Source organism: Amphiprion ocellaris, chromosome 2 (genome assembly GCF_022539595.1).
Source record: "Amphiprion ocellaris isolate individual 3 ecotype Okinawa chromosome 2, ASM2253959v1, whole genome shotgun sequence".
Lineage (NCBI taxonomy): Eukaryota > Metazoa > Chordata > Actinopteri > Pomacentridae > Amphiprion > Amphiprion ocellaris.
In genome coordinates, this window is record NC_072767.1 from 37,735,083 (window position 1) to 37,753,056 (window position 17,974).

The 17,974-nt window shown below is 36.9% G+C and overlaps 1 protein-coding gene across 1 annotated transcript; it reads left to right on the forward strand.

The window, feature by feature from the left end:
- Window positions 1-3,620: 3,620 nt before the first annotated feature.
- Window positions 3,621-9,300, forward strand: LOC111587314 (ras-related protein Rab-11B). The gene is made up of 5 exons (XM_023297227.2): window positions 3,621-3,779; window positions 5,585-5,780; window positions 6,001-6,194; window positions 6,290-6,370; window positions 8,570-9,300. Exons 1-5 carry the CDS (start codon window positions 3,740-3,742, stop codon window positions 8,713-8,715), a joined length of 657 nt encoding a protein of 218 aa, XP_023152995.1. The 5' UTR covers window positions 3,621-3,739; the 3' UTR covers window positions 8,716-9,300.
- Window positions 9,301-17,974: the final 8,674 nt, after the last annotated feature.

The window sequence follows — 17,974 nt, forward strand, 5'->3', positions numbered from 1 at the left end:
TGCACCAATGTGTGGTTTGTGCCTATATTTTCTGTTCTAAGTTTTAATTAAACATTCATTTGTTAATTTTTTATATTGGACTTGCTGCCTTTTACTTGATTTCATGCGTTCTTTTATTTTCCATCTTCTGTTTTTCATCCTATATGTGTTATTTTTATCATATCACACTGTATATTTTCTAAACATTTAGTGGCATGTATCCTCTTCAGCCCCCTGAGTATGATTGACCTGTTTTTTTCTTTAGGAAACTCTTGACAGCAGCCGCTAAACGCTCGAGTTACCATCTAGATAAACAGGTCAGCTATGTGCCAGTGAGATTTGCATAAGGTGATATTTGTCTGAGTTGCCGCCCTTTGTAGGGGAAAACCTTAAATGCCTTCCACACAGGTGGATGCAGAGATTGTAGAAACTGTGTCCCCATCTGCTGGATCTGTGAAGGAAATTATTGCCCTTATTTAACCTGCAAATGTTCCAGTTCACACTTAACGTAGTCTAGTCCTGCCTGTGGGTGAAATGTTCAGTTTTAGACTCTCTGATCGTTCTGGAGACTGTAGGTTTTGGTCTAGTAGAATTATACTCCATTATACTGTGAGGTGTTTCCAATATTTCATCCACTCCAGTTATATGAGGAGAACAGAGACTAGAGACAACATTACAATAACTAATTTCACCACAAAGCTTCTTCGGTTGCTAACTTACAATAAGACAATGCATTTTTTTATTACAGGTTCCCAAATTTTGTCTTTTTAATATATGCAAATGAGGCATTGTCCAACCTAGATATGCACTTAAGTTCAAAACTCTCAATTAATTTTGTTGGCATGTTGACAGAATACCGTAAACAGCCAGATTAAAAGATTTTTTTGGTAATTTTTTTTGAATAAAGTGTTCTATAGTCCAGGCTATGAATGATTTATGAACAAGCATGTCTGTAAAATCAGCAGAATTTAAAGAATAAAAATATTAGAAAGTTTCTGTTATGTAAACACTACTGAAGTGGAGATTTGTGGCTCACTTCAGATGAAAATGGCCTTTAAACACATAGAAATATATCTATTTTTATTGTAAATCGTTATGTACAGTTAAAACTTTAACTAATATATATATCACTATATCAATAAGAAATTTGCCCTGTTGATTACTGACATTAAGGCAACTATTTTTTTGTAGCATAAGTTCACAGAACAATTTTTGTCATGTCTTTAGGAATAAAATGTCCTATAAACCAGACTATGAATGACATATATGCAAGTTAAAACCTTCAGAATATAGATAATAATACTAAAACAGAAAGGTTTGGTACATGCAAATGCTACTGAAGTGGAGAATTCTTGCTCAGTTGAGAAGAAAACAGCTTTTGAACAAGCCTATTATTAAATACCACATCATTTTTAGTGTAAAGCACTATTATGGGTAAAACTTTTAACCAGTTATTACCATTAAACTTCCCCATTCTACTACTTAGAGTATTTTTTTAGCATTGCATGTTTTCAGAAATGTTATGTATGAATATGGAAATGGGAAGTTTTCTAGTTGAATATGTACAAATTTGCAAAAATCTCTAATATGTAAGGTGTAGTAAAACATACACCCAAATGTAGATTGTGGGAGTTTTCTTTCACTACTCTGAAAGAAGACAAAAGACAGCAAAAATGCTCTTCCAGATGTTAACTTTATGGAGGTCAGGCATTAACAGCATAAACTAACTAAAGTGTCCTTCACAGCTGAAATGTTATCAGTGGAGTCGACTCTTCACGTCACTGAAAGGTTTCAAGGAAGACGAAGCTGTAATATGTGGATTTTCAATCAGGTAAGAAATAATTATCACATTTCCTGATGTCACTTCCTAGAATTCCATCAGTCAGAGGTGGAAGAAGTATTACATCATCTAATTAGGTAAAAGTACCAATACAGCAAAGTAAAAATAGTCATTTTAAAGCAAAGTTTTTAATTGAAAAATCCTACTCGAGTAAAAGTACACAAGTATTAGCAGCAAAAATGTAGGTCAAACATTAAAGTTAAAAGTCCTGGTTTGGTTCCTCTGACTGATATGTGACTCTACATGACATCATCATAATACTAATACTGCATTAGTGACTAATCAGCACGTTGCTGTTAAAGGTGGAGCTCATTTAACCTACTTTATGCATATTTATATGCAGAGACACGTGATAAACGTGAGTGGATTCACGTGATTCATGAGAGAGGAACGAAAAAAAGGAGTTCTGATTCATAAATCTGTTTTCAGTTTTTGGACAACACCTCAAAACAGCTTTTTTAATCCAGACTTTTAGCTGTATCACATGTTCTTCATCATTGTTATCATGAACAATGGATCTGTCCACATGAAATCTAACTTTTTTTTTTTTTTTAACCCATTTAACTTAGAAGAGTTCTTATCTGGGTTGGCTTAAAAGTTCAGCTTCAAAGTTTATAGATTAATTTATATGGTGTTAGTTATTATTTTACACTGTTGAAGAAGACTGTGTAAAAGCTCCAGAAAAAGACCTTATAGTTCCACTTTAAATGTAGTTAAAGATTAGTAATTTTATGTTTTATTCCAAATATTGTGCTTTTTACAACCCAGATTTTCCAGCCATTGTTTGTGGAAGGATGTACATGGTACAGTGCATGAGCCAGTGTTCAAATGCACTTTATTTTGTAGTCTCCCAGTGTTCTTTAATCTAATACATCTAAATTTTTATATTTATGTTATTTATTGTTTATTTGCATTTTGGTAGAGTTCATGACTAATTATAATTTTCCACATCTTGTGTTTAAAAGCCAGTACATTGAAATTTACTTGGGTGCATTTTTAAATATCTGTTTTGTTGACATTTACATGTAATATTGACCTCTACTCAGTCAAAAAAACTTCTTCAATAGCACATTTTAGAACTTTTTACCTCCCTGACAGAGTAGAATTGCTTATCTAGAAGTCTCAAGTAAATGCACTTAATTTTGTAGACTTACAGTACTTTAGTGGTTTTAAATTCGTTGCAAACAATTCACTGTTTATTAGTAGTTTTCCTATCTTGTCTTTAAAAAAAAAAAACACAGTAACATTTCTTGAAGTACATTTTAATACCTATTTTTATGTGGATTTTTTACAAGTAATTTTTATCTTCACCTTTAGTTTCATTCAATATTGTGCTTTTTACAACTCAGAATTTCTAGCCATTGTATGTGCAATAATATACATGTTACAAAGTGTGTGTTGACGTGAAAATGCACTTCATTTTATTTGTATTTCACAGTTTAAAATTGATGTGTTGCTCATTTGCATTGTTGTCTTTAAAAAGTAGCACAGTTGCATTGATTTGAAGTACATTTAAAGAAATGTTTATTAGATCACATGTATATTTTATGTTATAATTATATATTGTCTGCACATATTTTTTGCTGCCTATTTGTGCAGCACTTAGGCTGTTTTTACAAGGGCTATGTGAAGAAACGTGATTAGATCTGAGTTGTATAATACTCTTTTAGCTCTGACTTTATTGACATGTACACACCGAACAGACATGATAATTATTCATTTATTGAACTATTGCTGCAACTCTGCATACCGGTGAGTCACATGACCGCGCCGCGTTGACGCAACCCCGTCCCTCCGCGGCTCTGCTCGTCCTGCGCAATGTGCGCATTGTCTGCTGTCATCTTGGCGCAGCAGCCTGGTCAGGGCAGGGAAATCTCTCCTCTCATCACCGCAGGCTCTCGGAGGTGACCGTATCAAACAATGGGCAACAGAGACGACGAGTACGACTTTTTATTTAAAGGTAAGCGACACAACTGCTGCGCGTAAATGACGCTCTTTGGTGTTTTTTAAGCTAACAAACCGGCTAAGTTAGCATGCTAGCGGCGTTAGCAGCAGGTTTAATAGGCTGTCAGCTGGTAGTGGCAGCTAACGGTAGCTAGCCTGTCTTTTTTTTTTTTTTTTTTTTAAAGCTAGAGCGAATTTTCAGACTTATCCCAGTTTAATTAGTCTCACATCTCATGTTAGTTTAGCTGGGTTACCGCTTGTATTAGTGTCGAGGTTTGGTGCTAACGGTTTGTTTTGCTACATGGGTTTTACAGAAAGTAGGGCGTGTTACTGAGTTAGACCTGCAAGCTAGCAGCTAGCCACACCGATGGGGCGATTACTTTTGCAATGATTAAATTCAAATTTGTTGTCACTGAAAATAGTTCGTACCCACTTAAAAACACACATTAAACATGTATTTGATAAAGAGTGCCAGCAGAGGCCTGTTTCCTTAATATGCGCTCTGAAATCAGATCAGTTTATTAGAAAACAGGAGTTTCCTTTGTGGGAAACTAAACCTGTCGCCTGAGGGAGGAAACTCCGTCCATGTGAACTTTGGTGTGGCTTTGTTTTTTTTTTTTGTTTTTTTGTTGTTGTCAAGTATTCGCTCCCACTGATCAGAAATACTTTACAAATCATCACATTGTCTCATTCATGGCCAAGGGCATTTTATTTAACAGGAAACAATCATATATTTGACCTGACTGGATCACTGAGTCACATATCACATGATCCTTTTACACCTTGGATTCTTGTGTTATGCTGAAAGTCTCCAACACAACATAAATCACATGACTCAGTTTTACTGTCAGATGTGTCAACTCCCAGAAGATGCCCCTCTTCATTTCCATGTTCCTACTCATTTTGTTCTGATCAGGTGGACCAGTTAATTTAAAGGACCAAGGAACCTGCTGATTTATTTATTTTTTGTTACTGGCAGTTGTGAACATTAATAACATTAGAATCTGTAGTTTTATATCCTTGAAGTGTCTGTTAGGTCTATTAACGTGTCAGTTGTTTTCTCAATTAATTGATTAAAAATGGTGAAAATGTCAGTCCATGTTTCCCCAAAGTTCAAGACGACTTCTTCACGACTTCCTCTTGTTTTGGAGTAAGGAAGCCAGCATATACTCAGAATTACGAAGCTGAAATCAAATCATTTGCTTTATTTCTTTAAAAATGACTTGAACTGATTAATCAACTATCAAAATAGTTGGTGGTTCATCTAATAGTTGACACCTGATTGATTAATTGTTGCAGCTCAAGAGTCTGTTTTGATGCAAATATTTTAATAAATGTGGAGTTTACTGGGAAGAAGAGAGAAACACATTTATATTTAGTAAATAATGAAAGTACAGCAGAAGAGAGAAGGCCAGGTTCCAGCCCAGTCAGGCTGTTGGAAACTGAATGGAGGATAGTGATGACTCGTAACGGGAACACAGGGGCCTTGAGAAACTGTTGAGTCAGATTTCCCAGAGAGCAGCGTATTGGCAGCTTCTTCCTGCAGGGCAAGCTCTGATAAGGATTTCTCTCAACAGATAGAATGTCAGCACTTTCACTTTGGCTGGAAATGACTGTGACTTCAGTGCATCTGATCACTCTATTAATGTTTATTATTCTACACTTGAAAATCGTCTGTCTGGTTGTTGCTGATAATGCGTAGTGTCACGTTAAGGTAAAGAATTTCTGCACTGGTCACAGACTAACTGCTGGAATGTTTTTAAACATGAGAGCTACAGTCTTCCATCATAAAATGTTGAAATGTTTTCGTTTTGGTTCTAGTCGTGCTAATCGGAGACTCTGGAGTGGGGAAGAGTAACCTGCTGTCCCGTTTCACAAGAAATGAGTTCAACCTGGAGAGTAAGAGCACCATTGGGGTGGAGTTTGCCACCCGCAGCATCCAGGTGGACGGCAAGACGATAAAAGCTCAAATCTGGGACACAGCTGGGCAGGAGCGCTACAGAGCCATCACCTCAGCGTGAGTTTGTGTTGTTGTATGCAGAAGTTATTAGTGTTGCTGCTGTTTGAGGCCTTCAGGATGCTGAAGGTTATACACACACAAAATCATTATATATTAATAGAATTTTTTGATTTTTTGAAAATGTTACAAACTTCTATGTATTTTTTTAGACTCATCATAAATGATAGAGAGGATACAGCAGCTCATGCTTCTCTCCTGGCTGCTTCATTGCCATCAGGTATTATCGGGGTGCGGTAGGCGCTCTCCTAGTTTACGACATCGCCAAGCACCTGACGTATGAGAACGTGGAGCGCTGGCTGAAGGAGCTGAGGGACCACGCCGACAACAACATCGTCATCATGCTGGTCGGAAACAAGAGCGACCTCCGTCACCTCAGAGCCGTGCCCACTGACGAGGCTCGAGCATTCGCAGGTAAATCAAGTGAAAGAGATGTAATTAATGTAGCAGAACAATCTCAGTATGTTTGTACACCTTTAAAATGCATCTTACTTCTCTTCCCATATCAGAAAAGAACACTCTCTCATTTATTGAGACATCAGCGTTGGACTCCACTAATGTAGAAGAAGCATTCAAGAACATTTTAACAGGTAGAAAGCATCATGCACTTAAAGCCCTTGTTGCATCTATCATTCAGAATATATTGTTATGTCATGTAGGATAAAATAAACCGTTCACATACAAAAAGCATCTATCAAACTCATAAAGTTGGAACATAAATTTGTCCTTTGAGCTAACTTCAATTTGTCTGAAGACAGTCTGCTTTTTAATTATTGGAGGTGATTTAAGAAAATACTCAAGAGTGGAAGTAACAGATGAGATGTTCTCTTACCACTGGAACAAAGACACATCTCGGAGTCCTCATTAATGTGATGTTTCTTGAATCACTTAAAGAGAATTTCTTTAAATTTGAAAGAAATATTTTCTTGGACTCCAGAATAATCTGATAATAATTGGGGATCAAGGTCATTTTCATCTCACAAAACATGTTTTTTACCATAACTCAAGAATTTATACATGAGTGATGATGTGATGACATTTTATACCCAAAAAGTCAACTTAATTTTTCTGGACACGATTGTTTTTCAAGAGCTTAACTCAGTGACAGGAGGAGAAATTGTGATTTGTTTATGTTCTTTTTGTGCATTTAAATCTGAGGCAGCATTTGAATGACAATGTCTCAGCAACTGTTAAAGAAAATTGCCCTTTTACTGTAATTTCTCATCATGCCACTGATTCAGAATTTGCAATACTGGACAAGCAGATCGAATAGTCTTTCCTTGATCGTGGGTGAGTTGAAATATGAAAAATAAAATTCACTTGTCATAAAAAGTTCCATCTTTGAGCACACACTAACAAAATAACTGATGAAGTCAACTTGTGGTATTTTCTGATCCATATGTCATGACACAATAATACAAAACAAAACCTATAGAATGCTAGTTCCTGAGATATTATCATTCATATTTGATAAATGAATCCAAAATTTCACAGATACTGTTTTAAATATCCATAGTTTGTGAGAAAAAAAAAGTGAAAATGAAGAAGTTAGATTATTAAATATTCCAGCTGTTGTATGTGCAATTATATACATGTTCCTAAGTCCACTGACATGTAAATGCACTTAAATTTATGTAACATTTACTGTTAGAAACATGTAGATTTTTATTACTAGAAGTAATTTTACTTCTACGCGATCGACCTTCTTTTTTCATAAAATGTGCAAGCACTCTACTTCCCTGACAGTGTAGAAATATCTTGTAAATGCACTTTTGTAATTTAATATTTCTAAATTTATATATATTTGCAATTTCCTTATGTTGTTAAAAAAAAAAAACACTAACAATTGGTGCATTTTCTAACAGCTCATTTTTAAATGTTGATTTTTACAAGTAATTTTGCTTCGATTCAGTCAAACTTTGTCCTTAATAGCATCACCTTACTAAAATAATGGCGTATGTCATTTTTTGGACAATTTTGTATTTTATTTTTTTTGCCTAAATCATCTCATGATGCTGGCCACCTCTGGTAAAATCGCCTGCATCCTCAGTTGAACACATCATGCAATTCTACCCCTGTAGTTTAACGACCTGTGTGAAGGTTCGGTGAGGTGTTCAGTTTTTTGTGTTTTCTGAAAAAAATAACTCACAATTGGTCCAAGGTAACTTTAAACAGTCTGAAATAACTAAAAATAGCTAAGAAATGGTTCAGAAGAACTTTAAACCTGTCCAAATTTACTCGGAAATTATCCAAAGTGACAAAAAAAACATCTAAAAGGACTCAAAAAGGAACACACAATTGGTCTAGCAGAACTTGAAACGGTCTGTAATAACTCAGAAATGGTCCAAATAACCTTAAAACTGACCGGATTTACTAAAAAGTCTAAAAGGATTCAGATTTTGGCCAAAATGATTCAATACTGGTTCAAAAATAACTCAGAAAGTGTCCAGAAATTACTTTGAACCTGTCTGGATTTGCTAAAAAATTGTCCAAAATGACAAAAAAAAATTCGAAAAGCACTCAAAAAATGACTAAAAATGAGTCTTATCTTATGGGAGAAGATAAGAGAGTGTTGATATGTTGGTAGTCTTTGCACTCTGAGAGAAAAGGGCTGCACCCTTTTCTCTCAGATTAAATTAACAAGTTCACGCTCCAGAAAGATTCATTTGACTTCAGTATCATCTGTCATTCTGATAAACTATATGATCTATTTAAGCTGTGCAGTTTGCTTAACATATAGGAGTGTAAACATGTCAGGAGCCTCACATTACTTGAATTTCTTTTCGCAGAAATCTACCGCATCGTGTCACAGAAGCAGATAGCCGACAGATCCGCCCATGACGAGTCTCCCGGCAACAACGTCGTAGATATCAGCGTCCCTCCGACCACCGACGGCCAGAAGGGCAACAAACTGCAGTGCTGCCAGAGTCTGTGACGCTCGTCCTGTCCTCCACATTCACCTCGACATCACATCACCTGTGCACTTTCTCTCCCCGTGGCTCTGCTCACAGCCAACTCCGCCATCACTTCATCCTCTCTTATTTTTTCTACCTTTTCATTCTGTTTTATATATAGTACTTTTGAAGTCACTCGTGCTCTTCTCTTCTGCCATGAAAGAAAAATTTCAGAAGCCTTTACGTCACTTGGTCAATCAAGTTGTTCATGGAGTCGGTGCGAAGGTTCCCGCAATGCAGGGACGAGGCGGTCGTCGTCGTTTTAACGAAGCCTGTGAAGTAGTTGGAACTCTGCCGAAACGCCGTCGCGTACGGGGAGGTTGTTAAAAGCATTTCAATGGTTACCACTAGATGGTGCTGTGTAAATATACTACAGACAGTTAGTCCAGCCTGGTGAAGCAGTATTACAGTGTGGTTCTTACTTCCTTCGTACATCAGTTAAGTTATCATGCCAAAAATATCCTCATTATGTATTTATTGAAGAATATTTGGCTTAAGTTGTCATTGTTTTTCTTTCAATTGAGGAACTGTAAAAAATAAATTTACAATAAAATTCTTGACTTAAACAGTTTGTTGGATTTTTATTTACTTACTGAACATTATGGATTCTATAGTGCGGTTTTCAGAAAAGGTGAGTCTGGTTTGACGAAGTTACTGGAAAGAACTTGTACAAAAATGGTCCGTGTATTTATCTGGCAATTGGATTTCCTGTTCTTGAAACTCTGAAAATTAGTGGTTATTTGATTTTCGTTTTAAAATACAAAAATTGAAATACAAGGCGTTTTTCCTTTTCATGATCAAAAAAGGATATACAAAATTTTAAAAATGCTTTGATTTTCGTTTTATATTTAGAATAACAAAAAAGTAAAATCAGTAAGAGACAAACGAAAAAAGTTTTTTTCATTTTGTAAGACCGGAAGTGGTCATCAGCAAGTGTGGAGCCAAACAGAGTACGGTGCATAGACTGCATAATTTTTTTCGTTAGTTTTCATGGTCAAAATGAGAGATCAGGTGGTCGATCTTAAAATAAATCAATATTGTTATATAACCTCCCAGAATATGACCAAAGTAATGATGAGCACTACAGTTATTACATTTAAATTACAGCACAGAGAAGCTGGATAATAAAATCCTCTCCTCTAAAGCTAAAGTGACTACAGGCCTTTCTGTCTTTCAGTGCTTGGAAAACTATATGACAGAGGGAATCTTTCCAGGGTCACTTTAAAATGAACCTCTGCTGTTGATGCTGATACTGTGACGTCTGTCTTCTGCTCAGGTGTCTCATGTTCACTGTGAGGATCTTCTGAGTGAAGCCAGCAGAAGGAAAACCTCATCTGGATGTGAAGAAGGAAACTGAATGGACAACATCCTCAGTGAACCACTTCCTGTTTAGCTTTCACTTACAGAAGGACAGACCAACTTTTTCAGCTGTTTATTATTCTCTGTTCTTAGTATTTGCAGGTTCCATTTATCACCTTTAACTTCATCTCTGCTGTTGTAGCAGAAACACAATATAAAAAGTCCATGTTATTTATAGCAAATATGCAGCATTAAAACATCAACACATTCAGGTCAAGAGCTTCATTATTTCCTTTATTGCACATTTAAAAACAACATTGTTTAACTACTGTGAACTGTAAAGATGTGTAAACATGTAATAAGTGGATGAAATAAATAATGTGTTGCTGACAGTGAAGTGTAAATACTGAACAGTCACAAGACAAGTTGTATTATGAAGAGAGGAGATGAATCTGCAGCATTATTGTTATTAATGGAAGGATGAGGAGGACATCAGTGCTGCTCTTCCTCACAGTGATGAAGGAGAGAAGACTCTTCAGACAACCACAGCTGGATGTTCATGTTCTCTGGAGCTCTCAGTCCATCAGACCAGATGTTCCCAATGATCCAGACCAAGGCTGGAAGGAAAAGACACTAACAGTGAGGAAACGATCCACAAGGTTCTTTCATTCCACCTGCAGGAACATTAAATATCAGTGAACACAGCAGAATATGAATGGAACATAATAGTGTTGTATTTTGTCCTATTTTTTAATCTTATGGAAATGTTTGTTTTCCTGGTTGAGGCTAAAGACCATTTTACTGCCTTAGATGGACAATAAAGTTTATTCTATTTTATTCTAATGTATCATTAGCATTAACATGAGCTCCACAGTTATCTCACCATACACTGTTGGAGAGAAAAAAACTGAAGCAAAGAACGGAGATATTAACTTAGAACTGAACTGAGAGATTAACATTCATCAGTAACAGATTTATTTATATCTGCTGATAATTAAAACAGCAGTTATCGATCCGTTATGATTGATCAGCTGTGATCTGCAGGAAACTTAGCTACAGCTAACAGTTAACTAGTTTATGACACTGATAAACCTGATTTAGCATCAGCGTTAACACTAAATGAGGAAACGCAATCTCAGATTTACAGAACAATTTTAAAACACGATGTTAGAACATGTTTATATCAGAGGTTACAGTCTGATGTTAACTTACACTAACTTCACTGCTTTATATGAGATGTTGTCCAGATGCGGAGAAGAGTACAACTAGTTACAAAAATGACTTACCTGCAGAGTTTATGTTCACTTTCGGAGGCTAACGTTGTTAGCAGCAGCAGGTAAACAGCAGAAGTCGTAAATGTGGGCGGGACAGAGAGTCCTCGGCACTCAGTCAGTCTGACCAATCACTGCTCTCCGGCTCTCAGTCTGACCAATCACTGCTCTCCGGCTCTCAGTCTGACCCATACATAGATATTCATATTTCTGGTAGCTGCAGCTCCCAGTGAACGGGAGGATTTTATTAGAGGAAGTCAGACACAGTCACACAGAGAAACATTAGAGCTCACACTGAAACGGAGCTACAGCTCTGTGTCTTGTAGAAGATTTATTTTCAAAGCTACATGTGTGACGGTAATAATCCGTGCCAGAGCAGACCTCATTAGCACTTCCGCTAGGTCGGCTAACCTTTCCGGTCATTCCAGGGACGCTGCTGTCGGTAATGTAGCCAGAATATGGATTCATTTTTTACAAAAATATTCAGAGCAAGTGGAGCAACGAGCTAACGCTTATTACAGTTTTATTTACATTTTCAAAATCACATTTTTGAAATCACGTAATTTTTCCGTAAAACAAATCAGGGCTTTTATTTTGAAAGAGATACCTGGAAACGTTGTTTATCCGTAATTCCGCTAACTTGACTGAACGTGGGCTGCAGTTCCCGTTATTTAAATCTGAATGTGATGTATAAATGCAGATGGAATTCATATATTTCACTATGCAGACATTTTTATTGATGTCCAGTATATTTTATAGACATATAGACAAAATATTTGATACAAATATTAGAAATGGATTTCTGTTTCCTCATAATAAGTTTGTTAATGCAATTAAATGTTCATCAGTGATTAATCTTTCGTGTGAAACTTTTACTTTGCACCTATATATTTTTTAAAATGTAGGTCATTTTAAGGTAAGGCATTAAAGGATGGTTTTCTTAGGTAAATGAATTTAAGGTTTTGAAATCTTTCAGTCAATGTGTTTCTTTCAATTTGAAATATCTCGATTTAATTAACACAGCTCAGTCAGTTACATTTTATTAAGATTCTTATTCAGTTTTTCACTAGATGACGTATCGGTTCATTGAGTATTTCAGAGCCAGTTTTTTCTTTTCAATTATCTGTATTTAAAGTGATATTATTAAAATATAATTGTAATGAAACAGCAGCAACATAAGAAACGACCAAATATATAAAGGAGGTGCAGCTATTTAAATTTTTAAAAAAAATAAAAAATCTATCAGAACATGGTGAAAGTGCAGCTAAACTTAAGTTAAGTTACCGAAACTACGGATAAGCAACGTTTCCTTTTATGCCCAGAAAAATAAAAGCCTCATATTTGCTATTTATTTAAAAAAAATCACTAAAAGCAACACTTCCACCAAGTTTGTTTTAGTTTGTTGGTATTTATCGGTGGAGCAGCAGCACATTTTCCACAGACAGTTATACTGTCTGTTGTCTTGTTTTAATCAATTTTCAGTTCAGTAATTCAGTCCTTCGGCTGATTGGACCAACAGACACTGAAGGACTCCTACAGCTGGTTGGTAATAAATGCTAATTTACTGATCGGTGCCGGTTTTAATGAACTTTATGTTCAACTTCAGAGTCAGATATAATGTGAGCAGTGAACCCCAGGAGTTGATGGAGTTTATTTGTGTGTGTTGACCAGAGAAGAGAGTTAGCATCCAGTGAATATTAGCTTTAATGTGAATTAGCGATGCTAACAGAGCTAGCTGACCAGTCCTGATTAGCAGCTAAATGTAGCATCAAGCTAACGATGTTTGTGTTGTTTCCTGTCAGCAGCTGAAGTGTGTTGTGTTCCTATAATGTGGTTCATTAAGTTCATGAAGCTGTGGCTGGTTGACGTTAATGTAACGTTCAGGAAACTTAAATGTGATTAAAACAGTAACTTTAATGTTCTAGTTGTTCGTAATCAGCTTTCAGGATAAGGATAAGGATAAACTTTATTGATCCCGCAGTGGGGAAAGTTCACCATTACAGCAGCTCCAAACAAAAAGTATTAAAAAAGGAAGTGCAGGAATAGATAAGAAAAAGAAACACAGTGCAAAAATTGCAGAAAAAACATGATATACAGATGATTAAAAAACAAATATCATGTAGAAGATTATATACAAATGGATGAGATATCAGTTATTGCACTGATGAGGTATCAGTTATTGCACATAAGTAGGAGGATGCGTGTCTAAAATGGGGGAAGAATAAAAGTGCAGCAGTAAACAGTACATGGTGGAGTTTATAGTGCGGCATTGTACAATCTAACAGACGCTGGAATAAACCACCTGTGGAAACGTTTCTTCTTACATTTAGGGTGTACCAGTCTGTTGCTGAAGGCGCTTCTTAAGGAGTTCACAGTCCGATGCAGAGGCTGGGAGGAGTTTCTGATGATAGAAGACAGTTTGGCCAGAGCCCTCCTCTCTCCCACCACCTCCATGGAGTCCAGGGTGGCAGCCACAGACTGAGCTGCTCTTTTAATCAGTCTGTTTAGTCTGTTCTTATCATGCTCAGAGCATCCCCCTCCCCAGCACACCACTGCATAGAAGACCATGGATGCCACCACAGTGTCATAAAAGGTCCTCAGCAGTGACCTGCTCACACCAAATGATGCGAGTCTCCTCAGCAGGTATAGACACTGACCCTTCTTATACAGAGAGTCAGTGTTATCTGTCCAGTCCAGTTTGTTGTTTAGGTGAACACCCAGGTACTTGTAGGTCCTCACTCTCTCAATGTCAAGTCCCTGGATGTTCAGCGGTGGAGTGTATGAGGGTTTCCTGTGGAAATCGATCACCATCTCCTTTGTCTTGCTGGTGTTTATTTGGAGGTGGTTCTGCTCACACCAGTAGACAAAGTCCATGATGACCTTCCTGTTCTCACAGTCATTCCCCTCTGACATTCATCCTATGATGGCCGTGTCACCTGAGAAATTCTGGAGATGACACAACTGTCTGTGGAGTAGCAGAAGTCTGATGTATAGAGGGTGAAGAGGAAAGGTGAGAGTACTGTATCCTGGGGGGCTCCTGTGCTGCAGACCACAACATCAGACACACAGTCCTGTAGCCTCACATACTGAGGTCTGTCTGTGAGGTAGTCCATGGTCCATGCAGCTAGCTGGTCACTGACCCCCGCTCTCTCCATCTTCACCCTCAGCAGTGAGGGTTGAATTGTATTGAAGGCACTGGAGAAGTCGAAGAACGTCACCCTCACGGTGTTTCTAGTGTCCTCCAGGTGAGACAGGGATCTCTGCTGCAGGTAGAGGACGGCGTCATCCGTCCCAGTCCCTGGCTGGTATGCAAACTGCAGGGGATCCATGTTTAGACTCACCAGGGGGCGAAGATGGTTAATTAATTAAACTAATTAATTAATTTGACCCTAAAACAGACTCTGATAGTTTTAAATGACATCAGTTTCATTAATTTGTTGAAAATTGTCTCATTTGTTGTTGTGATGTTGCTGCTGATTCATTAAAACCAGATGATCCATGTTGAAGATACGTTTAGTTCTAGTATCAGAAGTACAAGAAGGAAAATGGAAGTTTAGTTCTGCTACGTCAAAGATTTCAGGAATAAAATAACTAAATGACTCTTTATGCCTCAAACTTTATTTTACAACAATGAAATAAGGAAATAATGATGGATAATAAAAATATAAATAGAAGAAAAAACCTGAGAGAATAATTTCCTGAAAAGTCTGTGAAGGAAAAGCAGCTTTTTATACTGAAAGATCAGAATCAGCTCCAACATCTGCATCTGACAGCATCAAGTCAACCAGAAAGAAAAGAAAAAAGAAAATGACTTCTTTCTGATCACATCTGTTCCGCTGCTCACAGGCTGCTGCTGCTCACATTCTTCACATTTATTGTCCACTTTTAAAAGTTCAGCAGACAGGTGCTCTGCTTTGGAGTGTGACGATGTCGTCGGTGATGTGGAGAGTGAAGTTTCCATTTCATCTACAGCGTGCTTTAGGGCAGCCGGGTCGGACTTGATGTTTGAAATACTGACCGACAGCTCAGATTTAACTGTCTCTAGTTCTGTCTTGATGGGTGTTAAACTTTCACTCAAAGCCGCCAGGAGCTGGGTCTTTAAAATAACCGCCGTCTCGTTACAGATGAAGGCAGCAGTTCCTCCTTAAGGTCAGAGATTGCAGCATTTGAGGGCCTCTTCAAAAGAAGACGTAGTTGATGAAGGCGTTCTGGAGCAGGACCAGAAAGACCACGACCAAGCAGCCTTGAGATCTTAGGCAGCGTCTCCCTCAGGTGGGTGTCAACCATGTTCACTGGCCTACTCTCCATCTGTGGGATGCTGCTGCTGACCTTCCTCCAGCCCACTGCTTCCAGCTGCCCATTTCCACCAATCTACTCTGCATTGCCCTTACTATACTTACTAACCCTGGACAGGTTTTGCTGGAGCTCATGCAACAAACATTTTGGGTAAGTGCACTTTAATATGGATGGATGACACTGAATTAGAGTCTGTTTTAATGAGACTGAGTTAAGATGGGCAGCTCTGTCATTAAATAGGAAATTATTTCTGAGAATTCACAGAGAAAAGTCTGAAATGTTTGCTAGGTTAGCGTTCCACATGTTCTTTGGCTCAGCTAAAGCTAACTCTCTCCAACTTCTGGATCTCTTGAGTGGCTTGTTGTTAAAATATCTTGCTAGAGGTGCTGAAGCTCAGCAAGTCTGAGATGTTTGTTCAAAATTGGCTCATTCTCAAGTCTGATCTGAACTGTCCTCTTTTGTTTGAACTTTCCCTAAACTTAGGAGTTAATGACAGAGCAGCACATCCAGACTCAGTCTCATTTATGTAGAGATTAAACTTCAGTGTCATTCATTGATGTTAAAGTGCAGTTTTTCAAATGTTTGTTGCATATGCTCCCGACCAAACCAGTCCAGGTGGAAGATGATGTGAAGAGAAAGCTCCAGAGGATGAATATCACACATTTACGTTGGAAATAAATGTCCTTTAATTAGACATTGTCATGCAAAAGTTGGATTTCCCTTTAATGATGTTCAAATCTTTGTTGAATGTTTTGCTGATGTTTCTAAATGTTTTCTGGCACTCGGCCCCAAAGATTAAAACCTTTTACTGCTCACAAGCTGCAACAATTCACACGCGCGTTTTTTTTTTGCGCCAAAGTTCATGATGATTTTTTTTTTCAAAGAAAACCTTTCTGGAGTGTTTTTCACACCCTCCATTACATTATTTCATCATATGGCACGTTTTTACAACATGTTTGAAAAATGGCATTTTTTTTCGACATAGTATAGTAAGGCGTTTTTTTTTGCGCCAAAATTCATGATGTTTTTTTTTAAAGAAAACCTTTCTGGAGTGTTTTTCACGCCCTCCTTTACATTATTTCATCATATGGCACGTTTTTACAACATGTTTGAAAAATGGCATTTTTTTTCGACATATTATAGTATTGCGTTTTTTTTGCACCAAAATTGATGATGTTTTTTTTTTTTTTTATATAAAACCTTTCTGGAGTGATTTTCACGCCCTCCTTTACATTACTTCATCATATGGCACGTTTTTACAACATGTTTGAAAAATGTCTTTTTTTTTCGACGTAGTATAGTAAGGCGTTTTTTTTGCACCAAAGTTGATGTTTTTTTTTTCAAAGAAAACCTCTCTGAAGTGTTTTTCACGCCCTCCTTTACATTATTTCATCACATGGCACGTTTTTACAACATGTTTGAAAAATGGCATTTTTTTTCGACATAGTATAGTAAGGCGTTTTTTTTTGCGCCAAAATTCATGATGGTTTTTTTTTTCAAAGAAAACCATTCTGGAGTGTTTTTCACGCCCTCCTTTACTTTACTTCATCATATGGCACGTTTTTACAACATGTTTGAAAAATGTCTTTTTTTTTCGACATAGTATAGTAAGGCGTTTTTTTTGCGCCAAAATTTAGTTTTTTTTTTTTTTTCAAAGAAAACCTTTCTGGAGTGTTTTTCACGCCCTCCTTTACATTGTTTCATCATATGGCACGTTTTTGCAACATGTTTGAAAAATGGCTTTTTTTTCGACATAGTATAGTAATGCGGTTTTTTTTGTGCCAAAATTAAGGTTTTTTTTTTTCAAAGAAAACCTTTCTGGAGTGTTTTTCACGCGCTCTTTTACATTATTTCATCATATGGCACGTTTTTACAACATGTTGAATAATCGTGTTTTTTTGCGCCAAAATTCATGATGTTTTTTTTGTCAAAGAAAACCTTTCTGGAGTGATTTTCACGCCCTCCTTTACATTATTTTCTCATATGGCACGTTTACAACATGTTTGAAAAATGGCTTTGTTTTCGACATAGTATAGTAAGGCGTTTTTTTTTGCGCCAAAGTTGAGGATGGGTTTTTTTTTCAAAGAAAACCTTTCTGGAGTGATTTTCACGCCCTCCTTTACATTATTTTCTCATATGGCACGTTTTTACAACATGTTTGAAAAATGGCATTTTTTTCGACATAGTATAGTAAGGCGTTTTTTTTGTGCCAAAATTGATGATGTTTATTTTTTTTTTCAAAGAAAACCTTTCTGGAGTGTTTTTCACGCCCTCCTTTGCATTATTTCCTCATATGGCACGTTTTTACAACATGTTTGAAAATGGCATTTTTTTTCGACATTGTATAGTAAGGCGTTTTTTTTGCGCCAAAATT